Source organism: Carlito syrichta, unplaced genomic scaffold (genome assembly GCF_000164805.1).
Source record: "Carlito syrichta isolate Samal-C Ts95f unplaced genomic scaffold, Tarsius_syrichta-2.0.1 Scaffold308842, whole genome shotgun sequence".
In the NCBI taxonomy this organism is placed as follows: domain Eukaryota; kingdom Metazoa; phylum Chordata; class Mammalia; order Primates; family Tarsiidae; genus Carlito; species Carlito syrichta.
Genome location: NW_007252938.1, coordinates 358,644 through 375,184, shown reverse-complemented (window position 1 = coordinate 375,184; position 16,541 = coordinate 358,644). Strand labels below are relative to the sequence as shown.

The window sequence follows — 16,541 nt, the reverse complement described above, 5'->3', positions numbered from 1 at the left end:
CCATGTCTCCTAACATAGGGTCCTCAGATCACCTGGCTTACTTGTAAATTTGCCTTCATTAAATGGAAGTATAGGTTAGGACGGATATGAAGGTTGTCGACTTTGGTCTTAAATGAGCCCTTATCGGGAGTGCCACAGGGTTGTCAGACTTGTCAACTCCCGTCTTGCCTGGCTGCTGTATGTCACGTGTAAAGGAAAATGTGTATTCATTTTGCAGTCCCAGGCCTGTCACAGCTGGAGAAGACCATGACCTCGTTTTACACCTAAGCGGAACTGCCACTCGGGGAAGACAAATGCCTTTTTCATGATTAATCGAGACCTCAGGTACCAGTCCTAGGGTGAGGACTCAGACCTGGACCTGGGTCCAGTCCTCTGAGCCGGGCTTCTCTACCTGGTCAGGATTTGTGGGTCTTCAAAGCCACACACCTTGGCCTCCCTGCCTCCCCTTCTGGAGGGCATGACTTATGCAGCAGCCTGTTGGTATGTGGTGCTTTGGCCACACGGTGGTGCTTCACGCCCAGCAATCCTGCGGGTCCCTTTGATGCGTCACTGAAGATTTGAAAATCAGACCAAAAGGAAAAGGGCCCTGGCCTCTCGTCATCTTAGAATACACAGCCTTGTCAGTGAGCACGGGGAGGTGAGAGACGGTGGAGTCACTTGGGCTCGTTAGCTGGTTGCTACACGGGAGGAAAGGCCTCAGTTCTTGCCGATTTCATCAGTCCTAAGGGGAAGGCTCTGGGTTGAAACCAAAGGATCCAGAATGACACATTCAGAGACCATTTTCAGGAGTTTTTCATGACATGGCAGCTATCCATACGTACAAGTCAGAACATTGTCTTCCAGTGTGGTAGGGGAAAGAAAATGGGCCCCCCTAAGTCAGAGTTTTGCCTTTTCTGGAAAAACAGATTTTTCGGAAGATATTACCTGACCCCCAAAACACACTTCTCCCGGACAAAAGAGAAGGGTTGACACCAGCTAGTTTTATTCTCCTCTTGAAGGTGGTGTAGAAATGGACCTGCGTGTGAATACCAGCCCTGACGCTGACTAGTTTGGGGAAGCTACTTCACTTCTCTGTACTTTGACGTTCTCATCATTCAGGGGGTCGGTGTCAAAAGGACCTACTTTAAAATTCATGTGTAAGGATGAATTAAAATTAGGTAGAATCCAATTAAATTGCCAATATTTCGTCGTCTTTGACCTCGATTTCACGTGATTCATCCTACAATGTGGACCGTGCTTGGTGCCAAGCCTCGTGTGAGACTTGGGGAAAGAGAGTGATTATCTTCACCCCGCCTGACAGGAGTACAACAAGCACTTGCTGTGACCATGTAGGGAAATAGACTGCCCTGTCTTTTGGACATTTTTCCCTGAATATTCTTACTGATGGGTGGCCCTGTGGATCCTGCACACCAAGGGTCTGAATATGAACATACGCCACAAGAAATCTGGCTGCTTCTCACAGCCTTACCTTTAGCCACTTCATCCCCGCCTCAAGCCATCTTTCAATGAGATGTTAGTTCACCAAGGGAGAAAACTCAAGGCCAACCCGGGACTCCCTGCTGCATGAGGAAAGCTGAGGTCTCTTTTACACATTTCCTCCAGGGTCCCTGGATGATAGAGTCCTCCCACCTCCCAGAGTTTGCCTCCCACAGACAGTCTAGGCCTGGAACTGACATGGAAATCGATCCCTCTCTGTCTTTCTGATGCACCCACATCAAAGTTTATCTGTTCTAGGCCGGGTGCGTTCACGCTCATCATCCCAGTACTTTGAGAGGCCAAGGTGAGATGATTGCTTGAGCCCAGGAATTTGGGACCAGCCTGGGCAACGTAGTGAGACTTCTTCTTAAAAAATTAGCTGGGTATGGTGGTGCCCAGTTACTTGGGAGGCTGAGGCAGGAGGATCGCCTGAGCACAAGAGGCTGAGGCTGTGACAAGACATGATTGTGCCACTACACTCCAGTCTGGGTGACAGAGTGAGACCTCAACTCAAAAAGAAAAAAGAAAAGTTTATTCTGTGTTCCCGTCCTTCTTAGGTGAATATTAGGTAAACTAATAAGACAGAGGGATAATATTTTTATTTTGACAGAAGTTTTCCAAACTAGCCAAAAGGAATGAGAATTTCAGACACCCACAGGCCCATGGGAGAGAGGGATATGGTTGGATTTTTTGTTTTTTTTTTTTATCACAAGGGCTTCTAGGAGCCCAGCAGTTCAGCCACATCCCACCTTGTGTCCGAGGCCACCATCCTCTGCTGGTTTAGTCCCTGGAGGAAAGCCAGAGGCAGCTCGGAATCCAAGAAGTCCGAAGTCGCCTGGGAACAACAAATCAACTGCAGAGGGGCTCCCTACCAAGAATAAGGCTGCTGCATTCTCAGAAATGCAAAACAAACCGTCGAAAACCAGATTGTGGTTATGTGTTTTCCCCAGATTCTCTTACCTTGCAATCTCAAGTCTTTTCTGAACCATAGACATTTACTCTAGTGACCTCCCAAAGGCAAGCCCTTCCCCCGTGTCCTATGCAAAATAGGTTTGTGTTTCTCGTTGTACAGCCTGCATAGACATGAGAGAGGAGACCCGGTTTGCTGGGGCTCATTACATGTCATAGACACGCATCAAGTGAGGCTGTGTTTATGTACATACAAGGGGGCCCCCAAGCACCAGCAATTGTCATTTGGAGGCTTCCCCTGCTAGCTGTGTGTTCTTAGGAACCCATCAGCATCAGTGGACCAGCTAGCATTGTTGTGAGAGACTGCGTCCGCCTTCAGTGAATTTTGTTTTTGGAGATTCTCTCAGCGTGTTTGTCCATTTCGTGATGGATGATTTACGAGTGCAACTGCCCACACTGTGCTATGTGTTCAGCAGTTTTTCACCAAAAACAGCACGATTCCCATGCCCTCCCCTCTCTATTCACCCGATCTCGCCACAAGTGACTTTTGAAAAATTTTCCTGGATGAAAGAAATCCCTCAAAGGGAAATGTCTTGCCGATGTGGGAGAAGTGAAACAAATAATGGCAGAAGTACTAAAAGGCATCCAAATCGGCAAATCGACAAGTTCAAAAACTGTCTTGAGCAGTGGAAAAAGTGTATTGATAGGTGTATTGCATCAAATGGAGAGTACTTTGAAGGTGACTAAAGTTTAAACATGTAAGAATTTCTTACACAATTTCTTATGAGTAAATTCATTGTGGGGGGGTCCTCCTTCATGTATCTAATTTGGATCATGATGTCTGAAATCTTCAATGCACCAAACATTGAGTTAAAAGTTAAGAAGCCACCTGGGCAGAATGACTCATAACTGTAATCCCATCACTTTGGGAGGCCAAGGCAGAAGGATTGCCTGAGCCCAGGGGTTTGAGACCAGCCTGGGCAACATGAACGTATTGTATGACTCTATTCATGTGAAGTTCAAGAGCAGGGAAAACTCATCTACGATGATAGTAATCGGAGCAGTAGCAGTGGGAGTGGAGAGGCTGATTGAGAAGGCGCTCCAGGAAACCTTCTGTGATGATGTTCCACATCTTTATTAGGGTATGAGTTACACGGGGTTATACATCTGCCAAAGGTCATGAAACTACTCACTTAAGATTCAAAAAGTAGCCATGAAAATGTCCCTCAAAACACGATCACAGAATAGGTAGGGTGGTCCATTGTGTCATGGAAGAGAGAAGGAGAATTTCCAGATAGTGAAAGTTCCTCCCTGACTGTCTATGTGATTGAAAAACATACAAAATATTGGCCAATTTTCCAGGCAGTTTCACAATCTCAGGACCTTTTTCTTGGTACACACACTGTCTATGTCTTTTCGAATGTTTACAGAGTATTTACAAAAAGTAGTCCATCGGGTGGCAATTGTAATTAGGGAAACTGGCAGCGAAAATTAACACATACCATAAAAGAGGGATAATTACTCCACTGTCATATACAATATTATTATCAAATGGTGTTCACCCAGGGATCCAATTGGTTCGTACACGCTCGACCTCGCTGTTCTAGGAAAGATCCCCCCTTCCTTGTTTTTCTGAGCGTGAAGCTGCCACGTTCCACGGGTGATATGCCATATGGTACTTAACATCAGAATCAAAACGAGCTGTGCTTTTTGTGTGTGATGCTGAAATTTATTAGAAAATCAGAAAGCCTAATTTCTACCAAGTTCCTGAGAACTGCCATCTGCCGCATGAAAAAGAAAATGGAGATTTTTTTTTAAACTATGTTCTTATTGTGAGATGTGAGGGTGCTGGTGTGTTTGAAAAAGCAGGGTTGAGGCGGGGGGAGGGACATGTAAGGGAGAGCCAGAGCAAGCCTACTTGGCAGGGCAGAAAGAGTGTCAGCTGAATGGGGGCAAAGACTTGGGAAGCATAATTATGGAAATCATCTATTCTGGAGCCCTTTTTTTCCCTCCCCTAACCACATGTTCTTTCCATGGAGGAGCAGCCCACAGTCTGGCTATTGAGAATAAGTGAAGTCCCCACTGTAGAAAGAGGGAAGCTTGGTCTCTCCAAGTGCTAAGTCCCTCCATGGAGGAGGTGGCATGGGCTAGGCCAGGAGAGAGAGCTGGAAAGGCTGAATGCAGAAAGGTGAGGCTAGGAAATCCTAAAGGGTATTGTAGAAAGAGGGGCAGACAGGAGGGAAGAGGGACCCAAATAGGGGAGAGTGGCCGGGTATGGTGGCTCACACTTGTAATCCCAGCACTTTGGAAGGCTGAGGCAGGAGGATTGCTTGAGCCCAGGAGTTTGACCAACCTGGGCAACATAGCAAAAGCTTGTCTTGATTTTAAAAAAAATTTTTAAAAAACAGCCAGCAATGGTGGTGCACACTATAGTCCCAGCGACTCGGGGGAGGCAGAGGTGGAAGATCATCTGAGCCTAGGAGGTTGAGGCTGTGGTAAACAGTGATTGTGCCGCTGGCTGGGCAACAGAGTGAGAGCCTGACTTGAAAAAGGGGGGTGGGGGGAATAGTGTGCCCACCGAGCAGGAAAAAATCTTTCAGCAAACCAGGGATACCAAGATAAAGAAGTCAAAGTGAGCTGGGCTCGGTGGCTCAGCCTGTAATCCCTCACTTGGGGAGGCTGAGGTGAGTGGTCTGCCTGAGCCCGTGGGTTCGAGACTCCCCCCTGGGCAGCGAGACCTCATCTCTACAATAAATTAAAAAATCAGCTGGGCATGGTAGCGCGTGCCTGTAATTCGGGCTACTTGGAAGGCTGAGGCAGAAGGATTGCCGGAGCCCAGCAGGCGAGGCTGCGGTGGCCAGGAGCAGCCACTGCACTCCAGTCTGGACAACTGAGTGAGACTCCAACTCAAAAAAAAAAAAAAAAAAGAAGTCAAAGTGTTTTCAGAAGGCCTCCCATGTGTGGACATACATTTCAGCAGATGGCCTCAGTCTGGCATGGTTAGGGTCCCGAAGTGCTGTCTTAACCATGAGTCACATCCCTCTAGCACCCTTTAGCTCCACGCTGCAGCCTGGAGGGCGTACCCCACCCCTTGATTTTACAGAACTTATTTTTACACCAAAGCCGGTGTGTCTATTGGAACGGCTGTAGGCAGCATTTGCTGGAGTGGGTTAGTGGCTGGGTTTCTCACCTCTGACCACAAGTCAATGCTCAGGAAACACACCTGTGGCAAACAGCCTACCGGAGCCTGAAAGGGAACAGTGATGTTGATGGAAGACAAAGTTTTCAGGCACCGGGGACTTACACGTGATGACATTATAGGGCCAAGTATTGGTCAAGCAGGGCATGCTTGGATGGCATCCAAAGTTTAATTAAAGAGAGACTAGGATGGGTACAGTGGCTCACAACTGTAATCCCTGCCCTTGGGAGGTCGAGGCAGGAGGATTGCTTGAGCTCAGGAGTGCAAGACCAGCCTGAGCAACATAGTAAGATCTTATCTCTACCAAAAAAAAAAAAAAAAAAAAAAGCTGGGTGTGGTGGCACAGCTACATGGGAGGCTAAGGTAGGAGGATCACTTGAGTCCAGGTGTTTGAGGCTGCAGTGAGTTGTGATCGTGTTACAGCACTCCAGCCTGGGCAACAGAGTGAGACCCTGACTATCAACAAACAAACAAGCAAGCAAATAAATAGAGAGACTTAAGAAAAACCTCCCAATAGGCAGTCTCATCTACCTGGCAGTGTTCCTGCAGGACCTTAGGGGCATACCCGAGGCGAAGATCAGAGTTCTGGGCACTCCCGGGGGCCAAAGTTCTATGCTTTTGCAGTCTGGAAGCAAAGCCAGTGCCTTCTTCAGTGCCTGCATTTCCCAGGTGCTCATGATGGTGACATCACGCAGGTAGTGGACCAACAACCGGCTGTTGAATAAAAGGATGAGTGACTTTGCCAAAGCCTGTGAAGTTTTAGAAGCCCCAGCCTCCGATTTCAGACAATCTAGGAGATAATCAGACGCCAACCTCTCTGCGGAGGAATTGAGTGGGACAGGGACAAAACCGGTTTCTGAACTTGCAGCTGGATTACGTGGGAAGACAGACAAGCCCTAAGGCCCAGCAGGACCAGGTGTGCTCCTTTCCCCCAGGCGGGGAGCAGCCTGGCTAGGGCCCCACCTCCCTGGTGCTCTGCGGGTCTCTGCTGCACCAGGCTCAGGGCTGCCAGCTGGCAGAATGGCGATGTTGTGTAGGTACCTTGGGGAGATGCTGGGGGCTTGAGCTCCCCAGAACTCAGCATCGGGTGCCAGGCAGCAGGTTCTACTTACTCCCCATGGGGGCTGCCTTACTTTTTACTCCCTTGGGGGACAAAGGACCTGGCAGTTTGCTCCTTGCATGGAGGCCAGCGATGAATTCCTAATTTCCTTGTGGACCGTGCAGACTTCTACAAGACGGTGGAGACACTGCAGAGTCACCGGAACGACTTGGGGCTGGCAGGAGGGTTGGGCGCCTGGTGCCCCACTACGATTGCTGGGGCCAGAGAAGTAGCGGCTGGCTGTGAGAGCATGGTTAGCAACCCTGGGCTCCCTCCACCCTAACTTCCCCTGAGTTTCCATTATTGAACACCTGTTGTTGAAAATGCACATTATGGGAGAAGCGTGGGCTATGTTTCCTGAGCACTTACTATGTGCCAAGTGCCTCACACCTTTATCTCATGTAATCAATCCTTACTACAACCCATTCTCCAGATGAAACAACTAAAGACAAGTGCTATCTGGCCAGGGTCAAGCGGCAGGTAAGACTTAGAATCCTCTGGTCCATAGTCAGACTTGTTATGCATTGTGCCACACTGTCCTGTGATGCAAGTAAAGCTTTGAGGTTGGCAATCAGCCCTCATGGTTTGACTCCAGAAATGGTTTTTTTGTTTTTTTTTTTGAGTCAAAGTCTCACTGTTTCTCCCAGGCTGGAGTACAGTGGCATGCTCATGGCCACTGCAGCCTGGTCCTGCTGGGCTCAGGTGATCCTTCTGCCTCAGCCTTCCAAGTAGCTGGAACTACAGATATGTGCCACCATGCCTGGCTAATTTTTTGATTTATTGTAGAGACAAGGCCTTGCCATGTTGCCCAGGCTGGTCTTGAACCCATAGACTCAGACATTCCTCTTGCCTCCACCTCCCAAAGTGCCGAGATTACAGGCATGAACTACTCCATAATCCCAACAACAGTCTTCCAACAGAATAAGCACTATTATTTCCATGTTAGCTCATGAGTGGACCGGGCTCAGAGGTGTTAGGCAATTTACCCAAAGTTGCACAGCTGTAAGTCACAGAGTCAGAAACCAGTCTGGCTCCAGAGCCCAAGCCCTCTCCTGTAAGCAGCACCCCCTCTCTGGGCTCATCCTGGCTGCACTACATTTTGAAACCCCATCCCCTAGCCAACGGATGTCAGGCACAGAAAGTAGGTTTGGCCATGAGGTGTGTAAAGTCATCTTTACGGCAGAAAGAGTGAGCTAAACCTTAATGTTTTCAGATGTTTTAATTGGTCCTTTTGAATGCTGACCTTTCTCAAGGGTACTACAGCTATGTCCCTGAAAGTTTTGGGGGCCACCAGCCAATGAGAGCTCCTGCCTGCCTGTTGATCTGACCGCTTTAACAGTTCTAGTTCCAGAGTGAAAGAGAACATTGGTGCTGGCGTGTCTGTTTCAACCAGGTCCTCAAATGTACAAGCAGTGTATCTGCTGCTCCTGTCTCCTAGGCGTGAGCAGCAAACAGCAAAGTCCTCCCCCATACACTGGACACATTATGTGGGGCCAGCCCGGCAGTTGCACCTTTTGCTCTCTTGACATGGGCAGAGAAAGTCCGCAGGAGAAGCGCATGTTTATAATCAGTATAGGATGAGGGGGCTTCTCTCTGACCTATAAACTCAAGGCCCCCAAATGATTAACTCTGACACTGGCTTGGGGATCTGCTGAGCCCCCAAAGACAAGTAGGGGACCACATGTCTCACTGATCCTAAATTCATCAAACCAAGATATGTTATCCCAGGTAGTTATAACCCAGAAGCAGATGGTGTGGCTGGAACCCAGTAGCTGACTGCGGATTCCCTGTGCCTCTCAGTTTCCTTTGTTATCCACCAGGACGGTATCACCAGTACTTGGGCTACGACAGCAGACACAATGATTTCATTGCAGAGAATTCTAGGCTAAAACAATTGCTATCTTTGCTAACATTGGATTGATTTGAAATGCTTGGGGGTATTTAAAGATTTTCATGAGTTCAACTTGCTGAATTGAAGCTCCTTGCGAATACTGATGTTTCTCAGGAGGGCTACAGCTATGATCCAAGTAGCCCCTGAAAGATTTGGGGGCCAACCAAAGGCAGAGTAGTAGGCAGGAGTAGGCAGTTTGTGCTAGAAGGAAATGTAAGACAGTTCTAGAGAGGGCTCTGATTGCTGGGGAGGGTACGGTGCATGCTGGGGATGGGAGAACCAGAAGAAGACAGAGCTAGGGGTGAGGTTGACACTGTGGTGGGACCTGGACAGAAAGCCAAGCAGGACCAACATCCCGTTTCCAGAAAGGAGCTGCCAGTGTTTAGGCCTTTCTCCTCCCTGTTGGCACCGGGTGCTTTCTCATTAAAAATCCCCTCGTGTATGAAAACCCACACTCATAAAATAAACCTGCAACCTGACATTTGTGGGACAAAAGATACCTTTTGAAAATGGAGCTCACTTGGTGCTCTCAAATATAGTTCAATCCGCGCCCTTAGGTTGGAGCCCCCAAGTTGTGGAAGGCTGAGGCTGTGCAGTGCCTGGACCCCTCACAAGCAGAGGTGTTCATGGGCCTCCCTTTTTTCCTGATGGAAGCAGGAAGAAAGAGCACAGATGAATGCATAAAGTCATTCTTTCTGGCAATTTGATGCTCTTTCTTTTTTTTAGTCTTTTCTTTCTTTTCTTTTCTTTTCTTTCTTTCGAGACAGAGTCTTGCTCTGTCACTCAGGCTGGAGTGCAGTGGCATGATCACAGCTTACTACAGACTCAAACTCCTGGCCTCAGGTGATCGTCCTGCCTCAGCCTCAAGTAGTTGGGACTACAGGTGCATGCCACCATGCCTGGCTAATTTTTAAAAACTTTTTTTTGTAGAGACGAGGTCTCCCTATGCCTAGGCTGGTCTCACATTCCTGGCCTCAAGTGATCCTCCTGCCTCAGCCTCCCAAAGTGGTGGGATTACAATTACAGGTGTGAGCCTCCACGCTTGGCCTTCTGTCTCTCTTTATTGTGGGTTCTCCCTCTATTTTCCTGCACTCATTGTCTCCTACACATGCACACTCAGGTCTGCATTCATTTTTATAAAGAAAAGAAATGAGTCCTTCACTGCCTTTGTGGAATTGACATGAAGTGAGTGCCCTTCTCCTCCACATCTAAACACCCTCAATGCCACTGGCATGTTTTTGAATTTTTGATTCTAATCAGACCAGTTCCTTATTTTGGAAAGGATTACAATGTACAGTAATCACTTTAACCTCCTCTAATCATAATCTGATTTCCGTTCATATTTTTTCTCTGTGGAAATAACCCAAGTGCGGGGCTTCAGGGTCTTCCCTAAGTCAGGTACAGCTATTAAATGAGCAAAAGGTGTAAATAGTTTCTCCAAGAGAATGCCATTGTGCATTTTCTTTTCTTTTTCTTTTTAGTTGGAGTCTCACTCTATCACCCAGAGTTGATTGCAGTGGCACGCGCATGACTACTGTAGCCTCCACCTGCTGGGCTCAGACAATCCTTCTGTCTCAACCTTCCACGTAGCTGGAAATACAAGTGTGTGTCACCACACCCAGCTAATTTTTTGATTTATTGTAGAGAGGAGGTCTTGCCAAGTTGCTCAAACTAGTCTTGAACCTCTGGGCTCAAGCAATCCTCTCACCTCCGCCTCCCAGAGTGCTGGGATTACAGTTGTGAGCCACTGCACCTAGCTTGCATTTCCTAAAAGACACCATGAAGAAGAGGACTGTGACTGGGGATTTCATGCTTCGCTATATATGCTTTTCTTCTGGTTTTGTGTTCCAGTATGGATTTATCAACTCCTGTCTGCAATCGCTTATGATAGAGAAATTTGGTGAAGAGACATGGGCAACATTGAAGTGAGTATATGAAAAAAAGCTGAAGCATCCATGGGACAGCTCGTAAGCCTCCAGTTTCATGAAGGCTACAGCTTTTTAACAACCTTTTGATTAAGCCACTTCATTGAATGGACCCTTTATAGACACTCTACTCAAAGAGATTCTGTTACTAGGGAAATCAAGTCAGGTACCTTGAACATGCCCACTAGATGCAGAAAAACCATGGTAAGCCATATCTGTCATCAAGGAAGGTGGCAGTCATAATTCCTAAAATCTGTCTTAAGAGAGGGACCCCGTGTAAATAATGCCAACATTATTCTAACTTTTATCTCATGAACACATTCTCACTTTCTCTTTTTAATCACTGAAGAGAAAGAAATTGCATTATTTCCATTGCACATCAATAGAGTACCCAAGCTGAGGTGGGGGGTGGGGTGGGAGATACCTTTTAAGTTTGGCCAGGATCACTCCTTAGGTGTTTTAGTCAACTCCCTCTTAATGTTGCCATTTGCACCTCCATGTAGTCTCCCGTCTGATTCACATCATCTTGTGCTGTCTGTCTGCTTTCCTGGACGCTCCCAGCCTTCAAATGATAGAGGTTGAAGCTGAACTGGTCTCAGAAATCACCTGGTCCTACAAAAAAAGAGGGAATACAAAAATATGGAAAGGCCAGGCATGGTGGCTTATGCATGTAATCTCAGCACTTGGGAGGCTGAGGCAGGAGGATTGCTTAAGCCCAGGAATTCAAGATCAACTCAGGCAACATAGCAAGACCTCATTTCTACAAAAAAATAAAAAAAATTAGCCAGGTGTGGTGGCACATGCCTGTAGTCCCAGCTACTTGGGAGGCTGAAGTGGAAGGATCACCTGAGCCCAGGAAGTTGAGGCTGCAGTGAGTCATGACAGTGCCATTGCACTCCGGCCTAGGCAACAGAGTGAGACTCCAACTAAAAAAAAAAAAGAAATAAAAAATGATTGACTTCCTCAGTTAACCAATGACATGCAAATTAAAACAATTTGGCACTGCCTTGCCTATTAAACCTCCAAAAAATTTAAATAATAATAACCAATTTTGGTTAAGATGCAGCAAAATGGGTAATTGCTGATGGCATCGTAAATCAGTACAACCCCTTTGGAAAGCAACTTGACAACATGTCCCAAAAGCTATGAAAATGATTAAATCCTTTGAAGTGAGAAGTCCATTCTTGAGAATCTATTCTCTCCGAAACACACACACCTTTATATAAACACATATGCTTACTTATGCAAAAAGAAGTAATGCAGCCTTATATTTAAATTATTTATTTATTTTTAAAATGTCCTTAGTAGTCAAGAACAAACCGACAAATAGAATGACAAAAGAAATATGCATCCTTATATGTGATGATTGTAAAGATCATGAAACAACTTGTCAAATCTTATGACAATTTTAAGTTAAAAAAACAAGAAAACAAAAACCAGAAAACACAAAGCTGACATAGCTATTAAGGAAATTGTACAAATGAAAAAAAGACTAAGAGAAAGACCAAAATAATAACTAACAGTAACTGAATTAGAAAGATGAAATGCTAGATGATTTTCCCCCCTAAACTTTCTCTTTTCTTTTTCTTTTCCAAATTTTCTGTTTTTCTTGCTTTTGTAATGTAAAAACAACTTAAAATTCTTAGTGCAAACCTTCTCCCCTCTCTCTTCCCATTTTACAAATAAAATAATTAGAGCTGAGAACAAAGTGACTTACCCATAACCGGTGGTTGAAATGTAGTGGAGCCAGGCCCGGCTCACACCCTCCGCCCTGGTAAGGCCGAGTCACTGAAGCCCAGTCCCTCTTAGTCATGGAAGGCAGCCTAGGGACAAATCAGCATCTCTGAGGCAGATCGCTGAGAACCTCACAAGTTTGTATGGAAAAAAGGAGCCCTGGTCTCACAGAGGTAAAATACATTCACTTCCAAATATTTCAGGTAGGAACACTGAATAATTAGGATCAGAGACACCTTGGACTCGTGGTCCCTTGAGAGATTACTTAGCCCAGATCTCTTCATTCTACAGACGAGAAAACTGAGTACAGGAAAGGCTAAGTGACATGGCAAGTAGGCAACAGTGCCAGCATGCAATGTCAGAATCTCTCTTTTTTTTTTTTTTAGCCGTGGTCTCATTCTGTCTCCCAGGCTGGAGTGCAGAGCATGATCAGGATTTACCATAACCTCAACCTCTTGGGCTCAACCTATCCTCCTGCCTCAGTCTCCCAAGTGGCTGAGGGTACAGCAAGGCGCCACTGGTCTCAAACTCCTGGGCTCAAGTAATCCTCCCTCCTCGGCCTCCCAAAGTGCTGGGATTATAGACATAAATCATAGCGCCAGCCCATGTAAGAATCTTAAAACACTCCCTTTCCACCCCCTAAACCAGGGTTCCTCAAACTTTTAAAACAGGGGGCCAGTTCACTGTCCCTCAGACTCGTTGGAGGGGCGGACTATAGTTTAAAAAAAACAACTATGAACAAATTCCTTTTTTTTTTTTAAACTATAGTCCGCCCCTCCAACGGGTCTGAGGGACAGTGAACTGGCCCCCTGTTTTAAAAGTCTGAGGACGTCTGCAAACTGTCTTGGGGAAAGACAGGTAGGTTGGGGGAGAGGTGAAGGTGGCAGGGGTGTGCATATCACTGGACTAGATTTGAGTCCTGGCTCTGCTGCTCGGAACTGTGTGTTCTTGAGCAGGTTGCTTCACATCTCTGAAGCTGTTTCCTCATTGATAGAAGAGGGAAATAATGTGCCTAACTTCTAGGGTTGAGGAAAGGGCTGAGTGGAACAATCCACCCCAATGTGCCTGGTAGGTAAGCATCCTTCCTCTGCCTCCGATATGTAGGTTTAGTTTTATTTGACATTGATAGAAACCGCTTTGCTGCTGGTCAGATAACCGTGTCTTCCATCTTGAAGATGACCCTGGAAGCTTCCTTTTTGCCCAGAGGAATCCTGTCTTCCTAAAATTAGTATGATTTGATGGATGGTCCTGTCTCTGCTCCTCGTTTTGGACCGGTCTCCCTGACACCCAGTGTGGGCCGCCAACTAGCCTTGCCTTAGGGAAGCCTCACAAATTCTGGTGACCAGCCTGTGAGGGCGTGGGATGGATTGTTATTGATTGACTTTTGACTGATAAGCTTTCTACCATCTGATTTCCTGGTTAGACTTCTAGCCACAGCTCAGCTGCTAGGACTCTGGAAATAGCTGGAAATAACCAGAAATAGAGCAATTAGACATGAGCAGAGGTAAAACATCATGTCCAGCTCTGCCTGTGACAGGCTGATGAGATGCGATATTTAAGGAGGACCCACACCCTGCCCTATGTCTCTGAGCAAATTTCTTTGTTGCTGAGAGCAGTTTCTGTTGTTCTGTGCTTGGACACGGAGATGAACAAGCATGAGATGCAGTGAAAAGAAGGTGACTTATTTTGAAAGCTGACAGATGAGGAAATGGCCAGGCTCGTGTCTCAAGGAAACCATTTCAAAATATTAGGCTAGGGATAGGGGATTTTTAAAGAGAAATAATAGAATAAGGAGTAACTGGGAGAGGCACAGGGAGCTGATCTCGCTTTGATAGCTATCTTGAACTGTTGTCTACCTGGAGAGCTGGCCAAGGTTGTCCTGCCTGTGTTCAGGTTGTAGGTGAATTACCTTCAGGTGGCCTCTAAGTAACGGGGAATTCTGCCATGGGGTCTCCGTACTCTGTTATTCCAAAGTCAGCTTCAGCAATAACCTCTGAAATCTCCTAAGCAATATGCAATTAGATTGGAAAGAAAAAAAATCTTTAACTCTAAGAGAGAAAAAGTCTTAAAACCATTTCTCAAAAGCTGAGATGGAAATTCTTGACTGCAATAACATGGCCAGCTGTTGCAAATCTGATTGGTCGAGATATTCAGCACATCTTTCCAAATCCGGGGCAGGGGGTAGTGAGGGAGGGAGGGGGATGACCCAGCTTTCCACATGTAAATAGGTGGAAGAGACTATTTCCTTTTTGGGTCCTTGGTGTGACTACCCAGAAAGGATGGAATGTCATCATTTCCTACTCTTAGAGGGTCAGTTGTCATACCATTCCCAAGCAAACAGGAAGCCCCCTGAAGTCCACATGAACTCCAAGGTGACGAAGAACATTTGAACTAGAGCTGCAAGAGTCAAGGGAATCAGAGAAATATGTCTGGGAACGGGGAACCCAGCAGGGCACATCCTGAATCTGTGTCACTAGGCTTTATCGCCTTAATCGTGAAGTGCCAACTCTCTGCTTAATTGAGTCTCAGAGGATATGTTTGTATACAGAGCTCTAGACACCAATGTGATTGCACTGAAAATGCAGCTTTAAGCCAAAAATAAAGCCTATCTAACAAGTCCCACCAGCTATGAAAATTGCATCATATTAGAACTCGTTAAAAAAAACAACTGTAGTGCAGAAAATTCAACTTATAAAACAGAAATTAAGGCAAGATTATTTGCTGTGCAAAAGGATTTGCTTCAGGCTACATTTAAATACAAGTTTCCTAGTGCTTTTAAAGTAAAATTTTAACTGAAAAAGATTTTTAAAATCATCAATTTTGATACAAATTTTAAGAAGAAATGATTAGGTAAAATGAACTCTGTCTCCAGACCTTATGACACACATTTATTTTATATGAAATAATAAGAAACAGATTTTCTCTTCCTTTGCCTGTATTGTTTATTTTCTTCTCTGGTAGTCTAGATTTATAGATTTCTAATTATGAACCACTCTTTTATAACCTCCTGATAAGAATCTTTATCAAAACTAAACAATGAGAAGCAACTGATAGATTGTGAAGAGTAAGGCATTTGGAATCAGATAAACCTTTGCATTTTGCCTGAACCACTTTTGACTTGGGCAACTTTATTTATGTAACAGGTACTTATTTAGCTCCTAATAAGTGCTGAGCAAAGTTCCAGGCACTGGGGATGGTGGTGAAGGGAATAGATGAGGGCTCTGTTCTCTGAGAATATGTAAAGGCAGCAAACAAGTAAATAATAAAAACCTTTCAGATTGTGCAAAGCTTATAAAAATATAAAATATTTAATAGTGACGGGGGAGAGAAGTTGCCAGTTTCCCTAAGGTGGTCAGCAAAGACCTCTTTGCCAAGGCAGTGCTTGAACGGAAAGGCAGGAAGGAGCGAGTCTTGAGTCAGGGAAATGTGTGTGTTCCAGGCAGATATAACAGCGAGTGCAAAGGTCTTGAGGTTGGACTGAGCTCCATGAATTTGAGACCCAGAAAAATTCAACATGACTGGAATGTCGTGCATGAGAAGTCTGATTGGAGGTTCAAGTAAAGTTTATAGGGAACAGAACAATATAAATGTGTAGAAGATGGGATGATGTTGAAATTTTATTCTATTGAATCATGGGAACTCAAGAAAAAATTTTTTATTCTAATTGCAATGAGTTACTGAAGCCTCTGAGCCTCAGTGCGCTCAGTTCCACTGTGTAAGTTCAAGTTGAAAGGTGTTAGTACAAGGATTCAGAAGATTCTCACAGAGCTCAACTGCAGGAAGTACAGAAAAACCTCAGAGGAAACAGAACTCTTTCCAACTCTGTATCTCTCTTCATGTTTCCTCTGTTTCTTAGGCTCTCTTTGCAAGTCTCTTCATTTTTGTTTCTTCCAAACTTTTCTTTTCTTTTTTTTAAAGTGAGAAAGCAGGATTTATTGAGAGGACAGAAAAGCTCCCACAGTGGGAGGGGACCTGAATGGGTTGTCCCGAACTTTTCTATATGCCCTTTCAATTCAAGAGATCATCATCATCTGACTGACTCAGTTTCTCAGTGTTTCAATTCCAGATGATGGAAACGGAGGGTTGAGTGGGCTGGCTTTGGTCTGGTGTCCATACCTAGCCCAAACAGAGGGACTTTGGAGGGCAGTGTCTCTAAGAAGTAGTTATGGGTAGAGCCTTCAGGACCTGCAAACCTTCTTCACTGTATAAACAAATGTAGGGGAAGGGATGAATGCTTGGATGACTCGTGTGTATGAATGCAAGAAGAATGGGTGACTACCAAGCCCTGACCAACCCATTAAGCGGGGG

The 16,541-nt window shown here is 45.6% G+C and overlaps 1 protein-coding gene across 1 annotated transcript in view; it reads left to right on the top strand.

Annotated features, from left to right (window-relative positions):
• The first annotated feature begins 10,431 nt into the window (after positions 1 to 10,431).
• Positions 10,432 to 16,541, top strand: part of LOC103268507 (guanylate cyclase soluble subunit beta-2) — a 61,257-nt gene continuing 55,147 nt past the window's right edge. Inside the window, exon 1 of the mRNA XM_008066092.2 lies at positions 10,432 to 10,499. Coding sequence (XP_008064283.2) covers positions 10,459 to 10,499 — 41 coding nt within the window. The 5' untranslated portion in view covers positions 10,432 to 10,458. The remainder of the gene's footprint in view (positions 10,500 to 16,541) is intronic.